Source organism: Lepidochelys kempii, chromosome 11 (assembly GCF_965140265.1).
Source record: "Lepidochelys kempii isolate rLepKem1 chromosome 11, rLepKem1.hap2, whole genome shotgun sequence".
Lineage (NCBI taxonomy): Eukaryota > Metazoa > Chordata > Testudines > Cheloniidae > Lepidochelys > Lepidochelys kempii.
In genome coordinates this window covers 44,150,469-44,166,831 of record NC_133266.1, presented here as the reverse complement: position 1 = coordinate 44,166,831, position 16,363 = coordinate 44,150,469, and the positions used below count along the sequence as shown (strand labels likewise).

At 39.3% G+C, this 16,363-nt stretch overlaps 1 protein-coding gene across 19 annotated transcripts in view; it reads right to left on the bottom strand.

Annotated features, from left to right (window-relative positions):
- AGPS (alkylglycerone phosphate synthase) overlaps nt 1–16,363 on the bottom strand; it is a 180,230-nt gene that overhangs the window by 16,975 nt on the left and 146,892 nt on the right. For 13 of the 19 annotated variants that reach the window (XM_073305970.1, XM_073305969.1, XM_073305972.1 and 10 more), the window contains 4 exons: nt 12,733–12,794; nt 9,715–9,804; nt 2,508–2,607; nt 1,862–1,919 (listed from right to left, as the gene is read on the bottom strand). In XM_073305970.1, the coding sequence (XP_073162071.1) occupies nt 1,862–1,919; nt 2,508–2,607; nt 9,715–9,804; nt 12,733–12,794 (310 nt within the window). Of the gene's footprint in view, nt 1–1,861; nt 1,920–2,507; nt 2,608–4,151; nt 8,456–9,714; nt 9,805–12,732; nt 12,795–16,363 lie in introns of those variants that run through there. The other 6 variants (XM_073305974.1, XM_073305975.1, XM_073305977.1 and 3 more) reach the window with 5 other exon arrangements.

Below are 16,363 nucleotides of genomic sequence, written 5' to 3'. Positions count from 1 at the left end.
CCAGTTAAATCATCCCAGCCAGGACTTTGTCAAGCCTGACCTTAAAAACCTCTAAGGAAGGAGATTCTACCACCTCCCTAGGTAACGCATTCCAGTGTTTCACCACCCTCTTAGTGAAAAAGTTTTTCCTAATATCCAATCTAAACCTCCCCCACTGCAACTTGAGACCATTACTCCTCGTTCTGTCATCTGCTACCATTGAGAACAGTCTAGAGCCATCCTCTTTGGAACCCCCTTTCAGGTAGTTGAAAGCAGCTATCAAATCCCCCCTCATTCTTCTCTTCTGCAGGCTAAACAATCCCAGCTCCCTCAGCCTCTCCTCATAACTCATGTGTTCCAGTCCCCTAATCATTTTTGTTGCCCTTCGCTGGACTCTCTCCAATTTATCCACATCCTTCTTGAAGTGTGGGGCCCAAAACTGGACACAGTACTCCAGATGAGGCCTCACCAATGTCGAATAGAGGGGAACGATCACGTCCCTCGATCTGCTCGCTATGCCCCTACTTATACATCCCAAAATGCCATTGGCCTTCTTGGCAACAAGGGCACACTGCTGACTCATATCCAGCTTCTCGTCCACTGTCACCCCTAGGTCCTTTTCCGCAGAACTGCTGCCTAGCCATTCGGTCCCTAGTCTGTAGCTGTGCATTGGGTTCTTCCGTCCTAAGTGCAGGACCCTGCACTTATCCTTATTGAACCTCATCAGATTTCTTTTGGCCCAATCCTCCAATTTGTCTAGGTCCTTCTGTATCCTATCCCTCCCCTCCAGCGTATCTACCAGTCCTCCCAGTTTAGTATCATCCGCAAATTTGCTGAGTGCGCAATCCACACCATCCTCCAGATCATTTATGAAGATATTGAACAAAACCGGCCCCAGGACCGACCCTTTGGGCACTCCACTTGATACCGGCTGCCAACTAGACATGGAGCCATTGATCCTGAGACCAAAGGCCACAGGTGAGCTCCCTAGCCTAGCACTGACACATTAGAGACCACAGAAAGTTATAGTTGGGGCCAAGAAAACAGGATGCCTGCACAGAGCAAGGGGAACAGTTCCATCAACCATCACAGGCAGTAAGAAGGAACTGAAGCAATGTGGGGTCAGCTGGCCCCTTTATAGTGTCGCTGAGCACTAGAGAGCACCAGACCTGATGGATACCACCGAGGGAAAAACTTCCGGCGATTGTGCTCTAGGTCTGCACACACCTACATTGGAATGGACATGTGCAATCACTTGAACCTATAACCTAAGCCTCATTTTCTTTCACTGTTACAATATACTATATACCCAAAGCAGAAAATATTTTCTACACTATAATCATAACTGTTCTAGCCATAAAAAGGTCTGCCAGTAAATTTGCCACCATCGACAAATATTCTAGGGGGATTTAGGACTCAACAGCATTAATGTAGATAACAAAAGCAAGAGGTTTTGTAATAGCTTTCAAGAAAAACAAATTATAATCTTACTACTTTATTTTGAGATTCTATGTACATGAACCTAAAAATCTTTACGTGTGCTTGATCAGCATAAGCCACTTACAAAAATACGGGCCAGTCAAATATGAATGTTATTCTCAATCATATGGGAAATCTCTTATCAAATGTTCTGGGTTCCCAAGAATGTACTGCATGTAAAATGTGTAGCACCATGGTCCAGCAGCAAGGCAGCCAAGACCAGCCAGGTTTCCCGTGGAACTCTTATAAAGGAGCAGGGTATGGCCTACAAGGAGGATTTTGTGGGATAATTTCAAGTAATGTCCCTGAAAAATTCTTCCAAGTTAAAAAATAAAAACTATCCAGAAAATATTTTGTATGGTTTATAATAAAATAGATAAACATTGAGAACTAGAAACAATACCTCCATGGTGATGTGACAGACTTCCTCCATTGGCAAGGATTTCCTCTCTAGCAGCTGTCTAAATTGAAGGAAACATTAAAAACGTTAGTTAAATGCAAAGTTTGGTACATTATATGATTCTGACAAGTATTGTATACTAATTATTAATATACGGTACACATAAGAGTGTCTTTTCCTGATTAAACTTAATCCACTTTTCCCCTAACTGGAAAAAGGCACTTGTATTCCAGACTAAGAATATCCAAATGGGGTTTATACAATATAGTTATTCTGGAATTTATTTTACATATTCTGGAATAGCTATTCTGGAGAAAAACTGAGCTATATTATGATAAATTTCCAAGTCTAGACAAGATTTTAGAGTCTTTGTATTATTCTCTACAGCTCAGCAACTGGAATGCAATTTTACTGATAGAGCAGGCAGACATATTATCTGGTAGTAGGGAACAGGAATACTAATAGATGGGAAGAAAACTCCAAGGCTAGGAAGGTGCCTTGCAAACAGTGCGAAGTAAGATCATAGTGCCTCCCTGCATGAGAAGCCAAGGAGCCAATTATCAGAGCCATAATACACTCTGCTAATCCTCTTATTCAAATTGGATTTAACACTTAAGATAAAAAATGAAGTTGTACATATGTACATTACCTCAATTTGTTCATAGACACGTATAGGGTCACTAATTCCCCTGTAGTTAAAGGCAAAATAGAAATAGACACATGCACCTGCGTCGTAAGTCTGTGTCACCCTGTTGAAGAAAAAATGCGTTGTAAGTAGTACAACACTGTCGTATAAGCAACCCAGCGTTTAATATTAGCTGATTCACAATATTACTCTAGATCTCACTAATTCCTATGCTAATTATTGAACAATGCTTTGTCTCATTTTTATATTTTTATTGGGAAGAATCTGGATCTATTAAAACTACCTTTGCCACCTCTGCCAAACAGATGGATGAGAAGGCATAAGGGAAAAGCTTACACTGTACAGTTTTAACCACTATTTCTAATTACATTTAATTTCCTCTCCCCTCCCTTTTTTTTAAAACCAAAACTACCAAAAATTTCTGTTGAGAAATAAATCCTTTACAATGCTTAATTTTGGCATTTTCACAGCACTTGCAGCAGTTCTTATATAACAATAAGACGACTTATTAGGTTCCTAGTTGGTGATGGCATTATGTTGGTACACAAGCATCAAATATGGAATGCCAATTTTTATTGTAAGCAGAAGACACTAATAAAAATCCATGTGCTAGAAACAAGTTTGTAGCCTGAAGAGTAAGGTTTCATTTCCTTTTCTTCAGGACAGATAACTCTATGCATCAACTAGCAAGTGAAATTCATCTAGTGACATTAGGGTTTATGCACTTAGGAAAAACATAGTAAGTGGACACTGCTAGATCCAAAACGGACAAAATCTATAGACTCAAGAAGAGCACATACTTTCCACAAAATTGAATGAAGGGCATAATTGAAATATCACATTCTCGGTAATGAATGAATGGTCAACAAACACGTAGTTTATACTGCATCTCCACCTAACTCATGGTATTCATCTAATGTACAAATTAGGAAAGCACTTAACTGACAAGTATGTCAAAGATCAAGGATATGGCTCTGGTTAAGGAGGATTTAATGTCCCCCTAGGTCAAGAATCTTTAATTGAAAAGAAGAGACTCTTAATTAATCAAATATGTAAGCCAGATAAAGTTCCAACAAACTATATTATAGCAAGCATGACACTAATGCAGAGGAAATACTTCTTAAACCATAAGACATAAATCAAGTCTAATCTAGAACAAATATTTTTCAAGCCAAATGGAAGGAATCTTGCAACAGAAGAGACAGACTATTTAAGTGTTTCATTTGGTCTTGTAACCACTTCTCAGGCATTCATTGCAAATATTAATTCATGCCCATTTTTAAAAAACGCAGAAGCACTATGATGGTGTGTCTACAATGCAAGTGTACATGGTTACATGTGTGTTGTTGTGCCATTACCCCCCCTACCGTCCTGAAGCACTTCCTGAGGGACAGTCTAATGTGAGAAAGCTAGCATTCATGAGGGGTGTGGGTATGTACATGCCTCCACTGTGGCATGGCTTTGTTCCTGTTGTACAGTGCAGCATAGACGGGGGCAAGGAGCGCACAGCAGGTCACAGTTATTGATAGCCTTCCAGGCCCATTTCCACAATGCATTGATCGCTTGGATGCCTGACCCTCACCCAAAATTATAAAAGGTCTCTGACTCACTGTTGCCAGAGGTACTAGCAGCGTGCATTGAGCACTTTCAATTCTCCTTTGAACTGTACTGATTAGCACCAGTGATCATGGAGCATGTTCCAAAAGCTGCCACGTGGTCTTTAGAGCACATCTGGGTGCTGAACACTGCATGTTCAGTGTACACTGTCCTCTATGACTTCACAAGTACCAGCAGAAACATTCCCCTCTACTGGGAGGTTTCATGGAGGCTGGAGAAGGCAAATTTTTATATTTTTATTGGGAAGAATCTGGATCTATTAAAACTACCTTTGCCACCTCTGCCAAACAGATGGATGAGAAGGCATAAGGGAAAAGCTTACACTGTACAGTTTTAACCACTATTTCTATGTCCCACTCTGATACAGGAGCCTGAGATCCTTCATGCACTCCTGGGACATAGAGCAGTTGGACTTCCTTAGGACAAGGGAGGACTGGGCTCTGAGGAAGGATGAGCCATTCCTGCAAACGGACAGACAACACAGGCAATGGAAGCATGCAAAAAGGGAAGGGGATCATGCACTCACTTAGTCCAACTGGTGGCAGAATGCTCTCTGCTATTCCTCTTTCAGAGCAGGCACCACCACCACCTCCCACTTCTCTTCCTTCAGCAGCTGGCCAAGTTGCTGCTGAGGCCCTGGATCCCCTTCACTCCTCCCCACTGCCAGGGAGGAGCATGCTCAACACCAGGCACAATATGCTCTGCCACCACCACTTGCAGGGGAACCCCTCCCTTCTCCATGCTCTGGGGAAGAGCCTCATCCTGTCCCTGTAGTTCAGCTTGAGCTCAACTCCCAAACCCCATGCAGAAGACATTCCGTTTGTCCCCCTGCACAATAATCCACAGCCATTCCCTCTCTCAGGGCAAGGGAATGGAGAGGAGACATTTCCACAGACTTTAATGTTTGCCCATTTCCCTGGTGGGAATTTTTTTTGTTCAGTTTTTCCTGTTAAAATTTTAGATTCTAGGTTCAATATATGTAAATAAAAGTTACTGTGCATTTCACTTGTGTGCACCTTGTTTCCTGAGTATGATCAATGTGATACTCCCTAGAGGTTTGGGATGGAGTAGGAAAAGTCTGATGCCATGGAAATGCAAACAATTTTATCTGTCCCATAAACCCATTCCTCCCACTACTTATGAATTTGCTGATTTTAAAAAAAAAAGGGGGTTCTTGACAATGAAGTAAGCCATGAAATAACTGTTGCCGTCCAAAGAAAAACAGAGGCTAATTTAACTGAAATATCTTTATGACTTTGTTAATAAGTGACAATACAGAGGAAGGAAACAAAAGTAAAACAATACTGAAGATATCTGACACTGACGGTGCTTTTACGACCCCCACTCCACCCGACCATTACCATTGGAGTGCTAATGCATAGCACTTGATAAGTGCTGTGAGCAACACTGCCAGAAAACATTGTGAGGAAGGAATATGTAAATTCCCTCCCAAAACTTTAGATTTTTAAAAAATTACTTTAACAATGCCTAAACGGGATCAAGTTGCATGTACAAGCTTGGGGAAGTAGTTCTGTCCTGTGCACACTTGCTGTGGAAGTATTCCCCTTTAACCTCACATGAACTATACAAAGCACTGCACACCATTTTAATCTGATTTGCATTAGCCACACTGGCATCCAGATGGGAAGGTGGCATTGTCAATGGGATTTCAGACACCAAATGCAGTCAACCACCATTGTGTAGTTGAATTCCCTTTTATGTGGTTTGGCAATGTTGGGGTAAGGCTTCACAAACTCTGGCAGGAGAGAACATGCAGGGTCCCCGCCACAGTTATGTCATCTTGGGGGAATAAAGTCCTTTCTTCCACCCGCCAACCTCCAACCTCTTGAGCACCCTGGCATCATGAACCAAACCCTGTGGTCCACTAAGCCCTGAAGAACAAGTGAATGGTAACCATTGCAGTTCATGTATTCATTGGCCCCTTTCAGTGGCTTAAGCATAGGGATGTGTGTTCCGTTGATGGCTCCGGCATCCTCTGAAATTCTGCTATCATTTCAGGGTCTTCGGTTATGGTAACCACCTGTTGGTAGATCTCAGTATTGATAACCTCACAAATCTGTACAACCACCACCCTGACAGTTGGCTTTCCAACCCTGAGCTGGATTGCAACTGACTGGCAGCTGTTGGGTCTTGGCAGCTTCCAAAGGGTAATAACCACCCACTTCTGTACCGGTATGGGTTTCTGAAAATGAGTGGTCTAGCACTGGAGCGTTGGTGCAAGCTCTTTGCAGAACTTGATTAACGTCTGCTTCCTCATTCCAAAATTCTGCAACTATGGTTGTCATGCCAGGTTTCCAAGATGATTTTCCAGGACAAGAAGCAGCAGTCCACCCTGGGCATACTGTTGTGGTCCTGGCATCCAAAACACCTGTTCCAAGGGATCCAAGTGGATTTTCATTCCCCCTTCGGGCCAGCGATTTGCACCATCTGAAATCTCTCCACACCAATTCCATCCGGTATCTGGTACTGCGCTGCATGAATATTTGTCCAGCAAGTGATAGCATGAGCAGATCATCCTCATTATGGACGTGCTCCATGTCTCCAATGCAGTTTGGCAGAAGGGAGAGATGACAGGGAGCTGACATCATCAAACGTGTGATGGCAGCATACAGTTCCAGCAACATGCAGAAAGGCACTTTCTAGAGAGTGTTTCTTGTGATGCACAAGATTCTGGGATACTGCCCCAAAATGTTGTGTACCACCAACATCATGTAATGAAAAGGTGTAGTGTGGATGAAGGACTACGCCAGTGCACAGCATATATCCATGCTCAGCTCAGCATACGTGAACACTCACTGCAGGTACGGGGTACACACTCGAACTGTTCATGGACAAGTAACTGTGTTCACTCGCAAGTGTTGACATAGACTAAGTGTTTAATGTTGGACAAAGGTGGTCATGGTCTCAGCCCCAAGGAGGTCATAGTTTAAACTGGACAATACAATTAAGAGTCATTAATGACAGGAATTGGAAGGCCCACTCTCCAGGTGATGCAGATGTATAACTAAGTTTCTCTGATGGGTTACCGTTGTAGATGCCTTGTAAAAGGATTGTATTATGGAGGGACTGGCATGAAGAGATACTGAATGGTATCCTAGAATAGGCATAAGCAAGCATATTCTAAGCATAAGGGCAGCAGTAGAAAAGTAGGGTAATGATGCTTGGAGGAACGTTTGGCCATGTCAGGAAGAAGTGAGAAAGATTTGGGGGGAACTGAGCACATCAATAAAGCTTCTCTCTATCTAGGTTATTATGCCCAGTTTATCACCTTGGCTTAATCTGAATGCCTTGAATGTAAGGCAAAAGGAAGTCAGTAAAAGGATTTGAATAAGAGACTGACAGGAGCTCAACAGCAGTAGATAAAGATGACTGCAGTATCACAACTCTGGATGGACTCTAGGATAATAAAAAAATACATTCTAAAACTTAAAAATCATATAGGACAAGTTATGATTAACAGAATCAGAACTGAGGATCTTTGTTAATATTGAACCACCAGATGTGGAGCAGCTTTGGGTGGTTAAAATGAAAGTAAAGGCAAGGGGACAGGCTAAGCTGGTTTTTAAGATGTAGCTAGAATACCCAATACAGGCAATAATTATTACTACTGTTTACAAAGGATATACCAAGTTAACAAGGATGCACTGGTGACAAGAAAACGTGAAGGGTATAGGGTTAAAGCATAAAGTTTGTTGTCTGCTCTACATGAAGACAATACTAGGTCTCATTATCTTAGGAAAAGTCTAGAATGCAAGTCAGAAATGGGATAATGCCATTTTCTACTAAATTAACTAACTAATACATTTGATGTTTTGCTACCAGTTGTCCAGATTCAAGCTAACTTGGTCAACCTCTTCCATCCTTTTTTCAAAATTTAAGACCTAGTGTGTTTACTATAAAACTGAGTGCAATGTGGTTAATTACATCTTTACTTTACATGACCACAAGAAATGTGTAAGTTTTGAGACTTTCAGCACAGAAGCTAAATTAAATTCAGGGAGTGGTGAGGAACCCTCACAAATCCTCTTGGCTCTTTCTAGTTTGCTGAACATTTTGCAGGATGCAATGCGCGACATCAAGACAATGGGTTACAATGACACTTCTGGTATCACAGAACAATCAACTCTGCAATATTTTCAGCAAAATTGGGAAGTGACAAGAGGACTGCAATGATTCCCCCCCTTCAATTGTACTTGCTTCTGCACTAACTATCCCTCTTAACCTGGCTACTGGGGCAGTAAGCACAATCTGTGCTTAAGTCAATTTTCATTTCAGCTTTTCAATTCATGATTGTAGATTCACACTTGGCATACCTAGGAAAAGATGCAAAGACAATTAACTAGTTTCTCAACTTATTTTCCCAAAAGCCATCATATCTCATGAACATTGGGCCCAGCCCATGATTGATGGAATGTAATTAACTTATTATCTAGTTACTGAAATCAGGGCTGTAAGAATACGGTAAAAACACAGATTCCTGTATATGTAAGTCACAAGGTGCAAAAGAGTGGCTATATAAAAAACTGAGAAACAATCTTGCTTTTTAAACATCCACTTACAGGTAAATACTGGAGGCTGTCTGAACTGAGAACATTTACAAAAAAATCACCTGTGCTAACAGAAGGTCAGTGGAATCAACATTAGTACCTCTGGGAACCCTACTGAAGACAATACTCCCACAGACAAACCCATTTTAATTAGCTCAGTTGAAAGTTTAATAAAAACGGTTGAAAAAAACAAGTCTAACGACGTGAGCGTTGCATTCCTTTGTCATATTCCATGGGAACTAACAGTTATGAATTGTCCATGATAACTATAGAGAGATGGTTGATACGGCTATCAGAGTGCTACACAACATAGCCCTTTATTTCAGCCCCTTGATATTCTCAGGTTGCTAGCATTTTAGAAAGGATAGAACACTAACAATCTGCATATAATATGCAAACACTAAGCGTGGGCTGTATCACTTGCAGGTATTCACTTTAAATATATAATCTGCTTTACATCACTTCATTAAAAGCAGTTGAGACAAATGATTTAACAGAACAGTTCAAGTTAACATTTCCCCTTAGAAAAAATGTTTATCAGTTTTAAATACCTATTTTCATAGCTTGTTATCATTTTTAATTTTAAAGTAATTTAACTTCTTGTTCATTGAAATTTGTTTTCTCACACGATTTACATTCATTTCTAACAACTAGTCTTAAACATTTTGACCTGTCTTCTACTTATTCTTCATGTCAATCAATCTTATGACTATTAGAGAGTTTAAGGGCTCAAGTCTATCTGGTTATACCTAGCTGCCTGGTGGATATACAGAAAATATATGTCAGAAGACTAACCAAGTGCCACTATAAACTCTTGAAGTGATAACTCTAGTGAACAGGTTAGAGAGCAAGAGCAAGATCATTAGTGGACGCACTTTAAACTGTGCCACTTGGATAAACTAGTAGTAGGTTAAGTTATCTATTGTGTATGGAAGTATTGGTAAAAATATAGTACTAGTAAAATTTACTTCAGCTGCTAAAAAAACATCCCAGAACTATGAAAACAAAGTTGATGTGTCTCTCACCTGCAGGTGGAAAACGGAGCAAACTGGACACCTTTTTCTTTGCATTCTCTCACTATTCTTTCCTTTACATTCCTGCAGAGGTCTATAACCCTGTAACAGAATATATAGTTAAAAAAAATAAAACAAATTTAAAACATTTCCTATGCAGCACTCTATGCACTAATTTGCCTTCAACTAGCAATATTCCCTTTTTATTACATTTATGCCTCTAGTTTAAAACTCACATACAACTACAACAATCTTCCTCACTAGTCCAAAACAATACACTTTAAATGAAACCAAACCTAAACTGTGATTATTAAAAAAAAAAAGCATAAGAAAAAATAATGCCCATCAGACCTCTATAAAAATAGTACTATTCCTCTTCTGGGCATCTATTGGGTGACAAGTTTATAATTTTGATTGTACATGTTAGCTCCTGAGACTATTGTTTTTTCAGAGGACATAAGAGAGCACTGTACTATCAGTGAAGAGGAATGTGTTGGATATTTTCTTCTGAGCTGAAGTGGGGCAAAGGTGTTTGGCACAGTAGCTTAGAAAACAATTCAAAATAGAAGCATGTACATGTACACTATGCAATACAACATCCTTTTGATTTGAGCTAGAAGAAATTCCTCCAGATGTTGAAGATGTGTATTAATTTACCAGCTAGAATCTTATTAAAATTATAATTTGGCACTAAACTATTAAAATAAGTCATAAAACCAGTGATATTTATTTAATTTTATTATTGCATTTCTCTGGGACTAATCCAGGGGCATTCAAAACTTTGAAACACAGTTTGAAAGGTGGGTTTTTTCATTTAATTTAAACCACTCCAGGTAGGCTCTCACACAGAACTAGAGAAATGCTATTTAACAATTGTTTAAGTTTAGAAGTTTTATACAGATCTGTATTTGGAAAAAAACATTTGGATTTGGAGGGAGGAACATTTGAAATTAAAATAATTTTCCTCAAAATGTCTTATCAGCTAATCTACAGTGACATGCTGGTAGAGACTCTGAAGGAAGGTAAAGGCCCCAAAGCCAAATCCGGAAATGAGTTAGTAAGTGAGCAGAATGAGTGAAAAATAGGTTTGAATCAACAGGTGTAAAAACCTGTTCACTCTGCTCACCAAACTGTAAAGGGGAAAGTGAGAAAAATCTAACTCAAGTGACTGGATACTTTGACACTAGCTGAAAATTAAATTTCTATAAGGGAGATAATAATTAACTAAATTTCAGTTGTTTTAAAATCCTTCCACCGACACATTTTGGAGAAGGAAGCAGCAGCCTCTAAAACAAGGACTGAAACAGTGTTCTAGCAGCTGCTAAATCCAAGGGCCAGGACGCTGGGTTTGTTGGGATTCTGAACACACGCAAGTCATTTCAAACTTAATTTCCTATCAACTCTATAATCATAAGCTACCAGGGGACCAAAACTGATAAGAATCTGTTTAACGTGTGGGGTAAACAGGAATTTTAAAAAAAGAAAATGAACAGAGCAAATAGGTTACATAGCACTTGAGATCTCCAGAATTTGACCGATTTAAATATGTTTAGGACTTGATTCTCAGTTGTGGTGGAGAGCTGAGGTAAAGCTTAGAATAGAGAGATAATAATACTGGGGGCATCTGCACTGAGCTAAACCCCTGATGTAAATGTAATTTGAATCAGCTGCCCAAGGGGATATCTGGCAGCCAAGGATCAGCAGGGTCTAAGGACATCCTATCCATGCTCCCTGGTTGGGCTGTAGGAAGGGGTGCTCTCCCCTGTGCAGGGGAACTCCAGCTAGCCAAACTGGCTTCAAGGCCATTTTGCGCTGCCCCATTGCAGGGGAAGAGCTGGTATACAAACCTTAAACCACATGATTGTTTAAGATTAGGTAATACAAAATGAAGCCTACTTCCTTCCCCTGCTGGCTAGCTCACTTCTCTGCAAGCATCTTACTCACAATTCTGTCCCTGCTTAGCCAAGTACAACTTTAGAAAAGCAGCAAGCAAGAAGGGGAGATGCTGAGCATCTGCCTGCCACCGAGTGGCTGAGATAGCAGTTTTTCATGCTGGTTTTAAAATACGGGACATGTCCTCTCCAAATCTGGACTACCACCAGATATGTTGGCACTTTTCCACCACTCCCAACAAAGGGATCCATTCAGAGAGCAAGGTTTCATGATGCCTTAGATCAAGATATCTCGTGTGCTCCTGTGGGGAGCAGAGAAGAGGCATATACCTGGATGGCTATTCAAAGAGAACAAGTAGAGAAGTCAGGCAGCTAAAAAGAGTAAGCTACTACTGTGCTCATCAACTTCAACCCCTGCTAAGAATTGCTTCTGCAGTAAAGGCAGATGCACACCTGGTACTGTTGTACTGTACCATACCACAACCCCAGAAGAGATCTTACATCCACAGGAAGGGAGCTCACCCAACAAGTTGGGAAACATTTAGCTCCTTCAGGAATTCTTCACAACACTACATAGTTTTAATAATTTAAACTGTAAAATCATCAAGTGTCATCAGCTCATTCACTCAACCTCTTAAGAATGATTTTTCAAAGAGCAGTTTAAAGACCAGAATTGTCACATTGCAAACCCACAATAAAAAAAAGTTACAATCCTAAGCAAGCAACATAAGCATATTGTAAAGTATTTATTCTGCATGGAATGGTTATGTATATGAAGTTTGAAACAGAATATGGCTCTGATTCTACATTTTACTTTTAACATTTCATTAATTTTTCAAGCCCAGTGCCACTTCTAATTCAACAGTACCAAAAGGGACTACACTTCTGACCACAGAATTCATATAATTCATGCTTCACAATGGCTCAGAAGTACACATTAACATAGCTTGGCGTGTTTTCGTGCTTAAGTAAATATAACGGTTTATTCTTTATGTTTTATGTATACACACTTTCAAATTCCTATCAATGTCTCAAATTAAAGAAAAAAATACTCAAAGACAAACTGAATAGATATCCATTACAAGATAACCAAGTTTTAATAGAAGTTTTGAACAAAAGACTACTACAATTATTTTACCTATCCCAGGGAACAGAAGTCTCAAATGATTCTCCTATTACATAGTAATCCAGGCCCAGGTCCTATTAAAGAACGAAAAGAAAGGAAAGGACCAGTGAATTAGTGTCCTAATTAATGTACATCTTTAGCTTCAGGATTCCAATTTACTTTAGGCAGCTGCTAGACTGAGAATCACTGTTTTGTGTGATTTTTACCTCGAAGACAGATTTGGCAATCTACACTTATAAGATTTACATATCTCAAAAATCAAAGAATATATATACTGGGACCAAACCTAAGTTTTAAATATTAGGAAAAATGCTGAAAGGGACTGGTAGTGGGATGCAACGCTTTTCATTTTTTGGCAAATAGTACAAATCTGACCCTAACGGATAGCTACCAAACATTGTTACCACGGACGCATGTTTAATAATCTATGTTAAACACCTGGGGCATTGTTCCTGTCTCTTAGTGAAGAAGTATTTATATCACAAAAACTGCCGCTATTCACAAAAGCACACTTCTTGTCTGTCTCAACAGTGGCTGACTGAATGGGCATGGAAACAATCAGCCACCTTCCCCATGCTTAGAAATGGTTCCTTCAGTTTATAACTTCACAAAGTTGCCAGTACCTGTGCTGTATCTGTTTAGTGGTTAGAAGACTTCAGTTTTCCCAGACTATCAATCCAGCAGCTTTTATAGCATCATATTAAGTAAAACAGATTTTTAAAATAGTCATATGTATATCTGTCTACAATCATAACTTTCAAATGGGTTACTTGCAGTGTTATCAGGTAACATTGTTTTTGTAAACATTACATTTCAGCAACACTATTCAGATATGTTAGCAAACTTAAGTGATTACTCAATAACTCAAGGAGACTATTAACATGTTTAAAGTTAAGCACCAGCATAAATCTTTGGAGGATTGAGGCCTAACATTGGTTTTGATAGTGAAACTATCACACAAATATATGTATCAGTTCCCTAAAAATGACACCATACAGAAAAACAGGTTACAAACTACAATTTTGCAATGAACCTGAAATACCAAAAAAGCCACCAAAATTATATGCTAAGTAAAAAGATAGGCTTTTATGTACTCTTCGGAGAATAAAATAATGAATTCTGAGATAAAACATCATTGGAAACAAACAAGAAACTTTTCACAGTAATAAATCTAATGGCAAAATAACTGAGAAACAAGTAAAATATTTGAGTAATTTTAAAAGAATTTGAATCTTTAAGTGTGTTGAAAGCCATTAGGATATCTGAAAATAAGTTCACTGGTTCTTCAAATCAGATGTACTATATAATTTTGAACAGCCTGCATCTGAGACTTTAAGAGACCACAGGATGTAAAGAAAAAATGTGACTAGAGTATAAAAACATAATAAAAAAATCACAAATACATAGCACTCACTCACGGAATACAAAAATAAATCTGAATCAAGATTCAACGGAAGAAATATGATTTTATTAGATACCACCTTCCCTTTTTGCCCAAGACAAGAAAGTTAGCAACGAAGTGAACATAATGATAAAACTAAGTGATGCTACCATAGAATCAGACTAACAGTTGGACAACAATTGGCAAGGAAACAGTATTCCTTTAGTAGACTCAAATCAATACAAAAGTTTAGAGAGAGAAATCAAGTGGGCCAACTCCATGAGAGAAGGGCCTAGAAGGGAAATTGCCATAAAAATGAGAAAATACTACAGGAGTGGAGAAAAAGGGATAGCAATGCCTAGGAGATAAACAGTCAAGACGACTTAGAGGTCATAATTTAACATGTGGTTTAATGAAGTCCAAAAAAGCAAAAAACAAAACAAAAACCCACCAAACAAATAAGACAACCCCCAACCTGCCAGTTAGTAAAAAGAAATGATTACCTTCAAAAATTAAATGTGAAAAGTGGGATCAGGACTGAAAGTGATTGAAAGTATTACTGGAGAGATATAAAGAAAGCCAAGAGAAATATTCTCCAATTAGGTCTTTGAAAAAGGAAGACAGAATAGAAGCAAGAACTAGATAAAGAAGTGGGGAAGACAGAAGCAGCCCAACTGTGACTATTCTAAAAGCTTCAGAACATTTACCACCACAAAGATAGTCACAACACCTGTCCTATGAAGTTTAAGAGTTGTTATTGACTGGACAACAATGTGACAATGGGGCTCATTAAGTGTCATTATTCACCACATTATAAACAGAAGAAAGGACAAATGAAAGGATGAACTAAAATGCTGATAAAGTAAAAGTGGACTAAATTCATGTTGATTCAAGTATATATTATAGTATATATTGATATAAAGATTGCACATTTTATATTATGCACACCGAAACCAACATTATAAAATGCGCTTCTGCTTGCAGAAGGTTTAAGTCTACCATAAAGATTATGGGATACAATATCACAAATGGGAAACAATGTTACACGGTACAAGTGTGTTTGCAATTTTGAAACCATGGAATCATAATGTAAAGGAAAACTATTCCCAAAATGCTGGTGCAATTTACTAGCCATTTTGTGAAGAAGGCTCAGAGACTGCTCATAATTCTGAATGGGAAACTTGAGACACACGTATTTGAAACTTATTTTTTTAAATCTCTGAATCATTGTATTTTAGGCATTTCTACTAGAACCATGGCTGAGTATTTGAACACCCACAATATTTAGTATTTTGTCCAGCTGTATACCTCCAAACATATGCACAGCTCTAAGTAACAATAGCAGCTATACATGTGTATCCAAGGCCAGATACTGGCTCATCATATTGAATTATTGGCAATGTGAACAGAAAAAGAGGATTATAAAGTATCCTAATCTTTAAACATGGAGTATATCTTGTCTAAGGAGTTCTCTTGTGGCTTACAAAGAAGTTCCCTGCACTGTGTCACATGAACACACTGATTCCTGGTCTTATTCCCCAGCCCAGAGTTCTATCGAAGATAGGAACTTAACTGCTCAGAAGAGCACCATGCACTGCTTAAATGACTCCTTTGGAGAAACAAGAAGTGGCAGCAATAAGCCATGGAGAAAGTCCATCCTGTCATCCCAGCTGAAAGAATGCTGGCTATAACATGACAGGTTTCAGAGGAACAGCCGTGTTAGTCTGTATTCGCAAAAAGAAAAGGAGGACTTGTGGCACCTTAGAGACTAACCAATTTATTTGAGCATGAGCTTTCGTGAGCTACAGCTCACTTCATCAGATGTTTACCGTGGAAACTGCAGCAGACTTTATATACACACAGAAATCATGAAACAATACCTCCTCCCACCCCACTGTCCTGCTGGTAATAGCTTATCTAAAGTGATCAACAGGTGGGCCATTTCCAGCACAAATCCAGGTTTTCTCACCCTCCACCCCCCCACACAAATTCACTCTCCTGCTGGTGCTAGCCCATCCAAAGTGACAACTCTTTACATAATCAAGTCGGGCTATTTCCTGCATAGATCAAGGTTTTCTCACATCCCCCCCACCCCCATACACACACAAACTCACTCTCCTGCTGGTAATAGCTCATCTAAACTGACCATTCTCCAGGTTTAAATCCAAGTTAAACCAGAACATCTGGGGGGGGGGGGTAGGAAAAAACAAGAGGAAACAGGCTACCTTGCATAATGACTTAGCCACTCCCAGTCTCTATTTA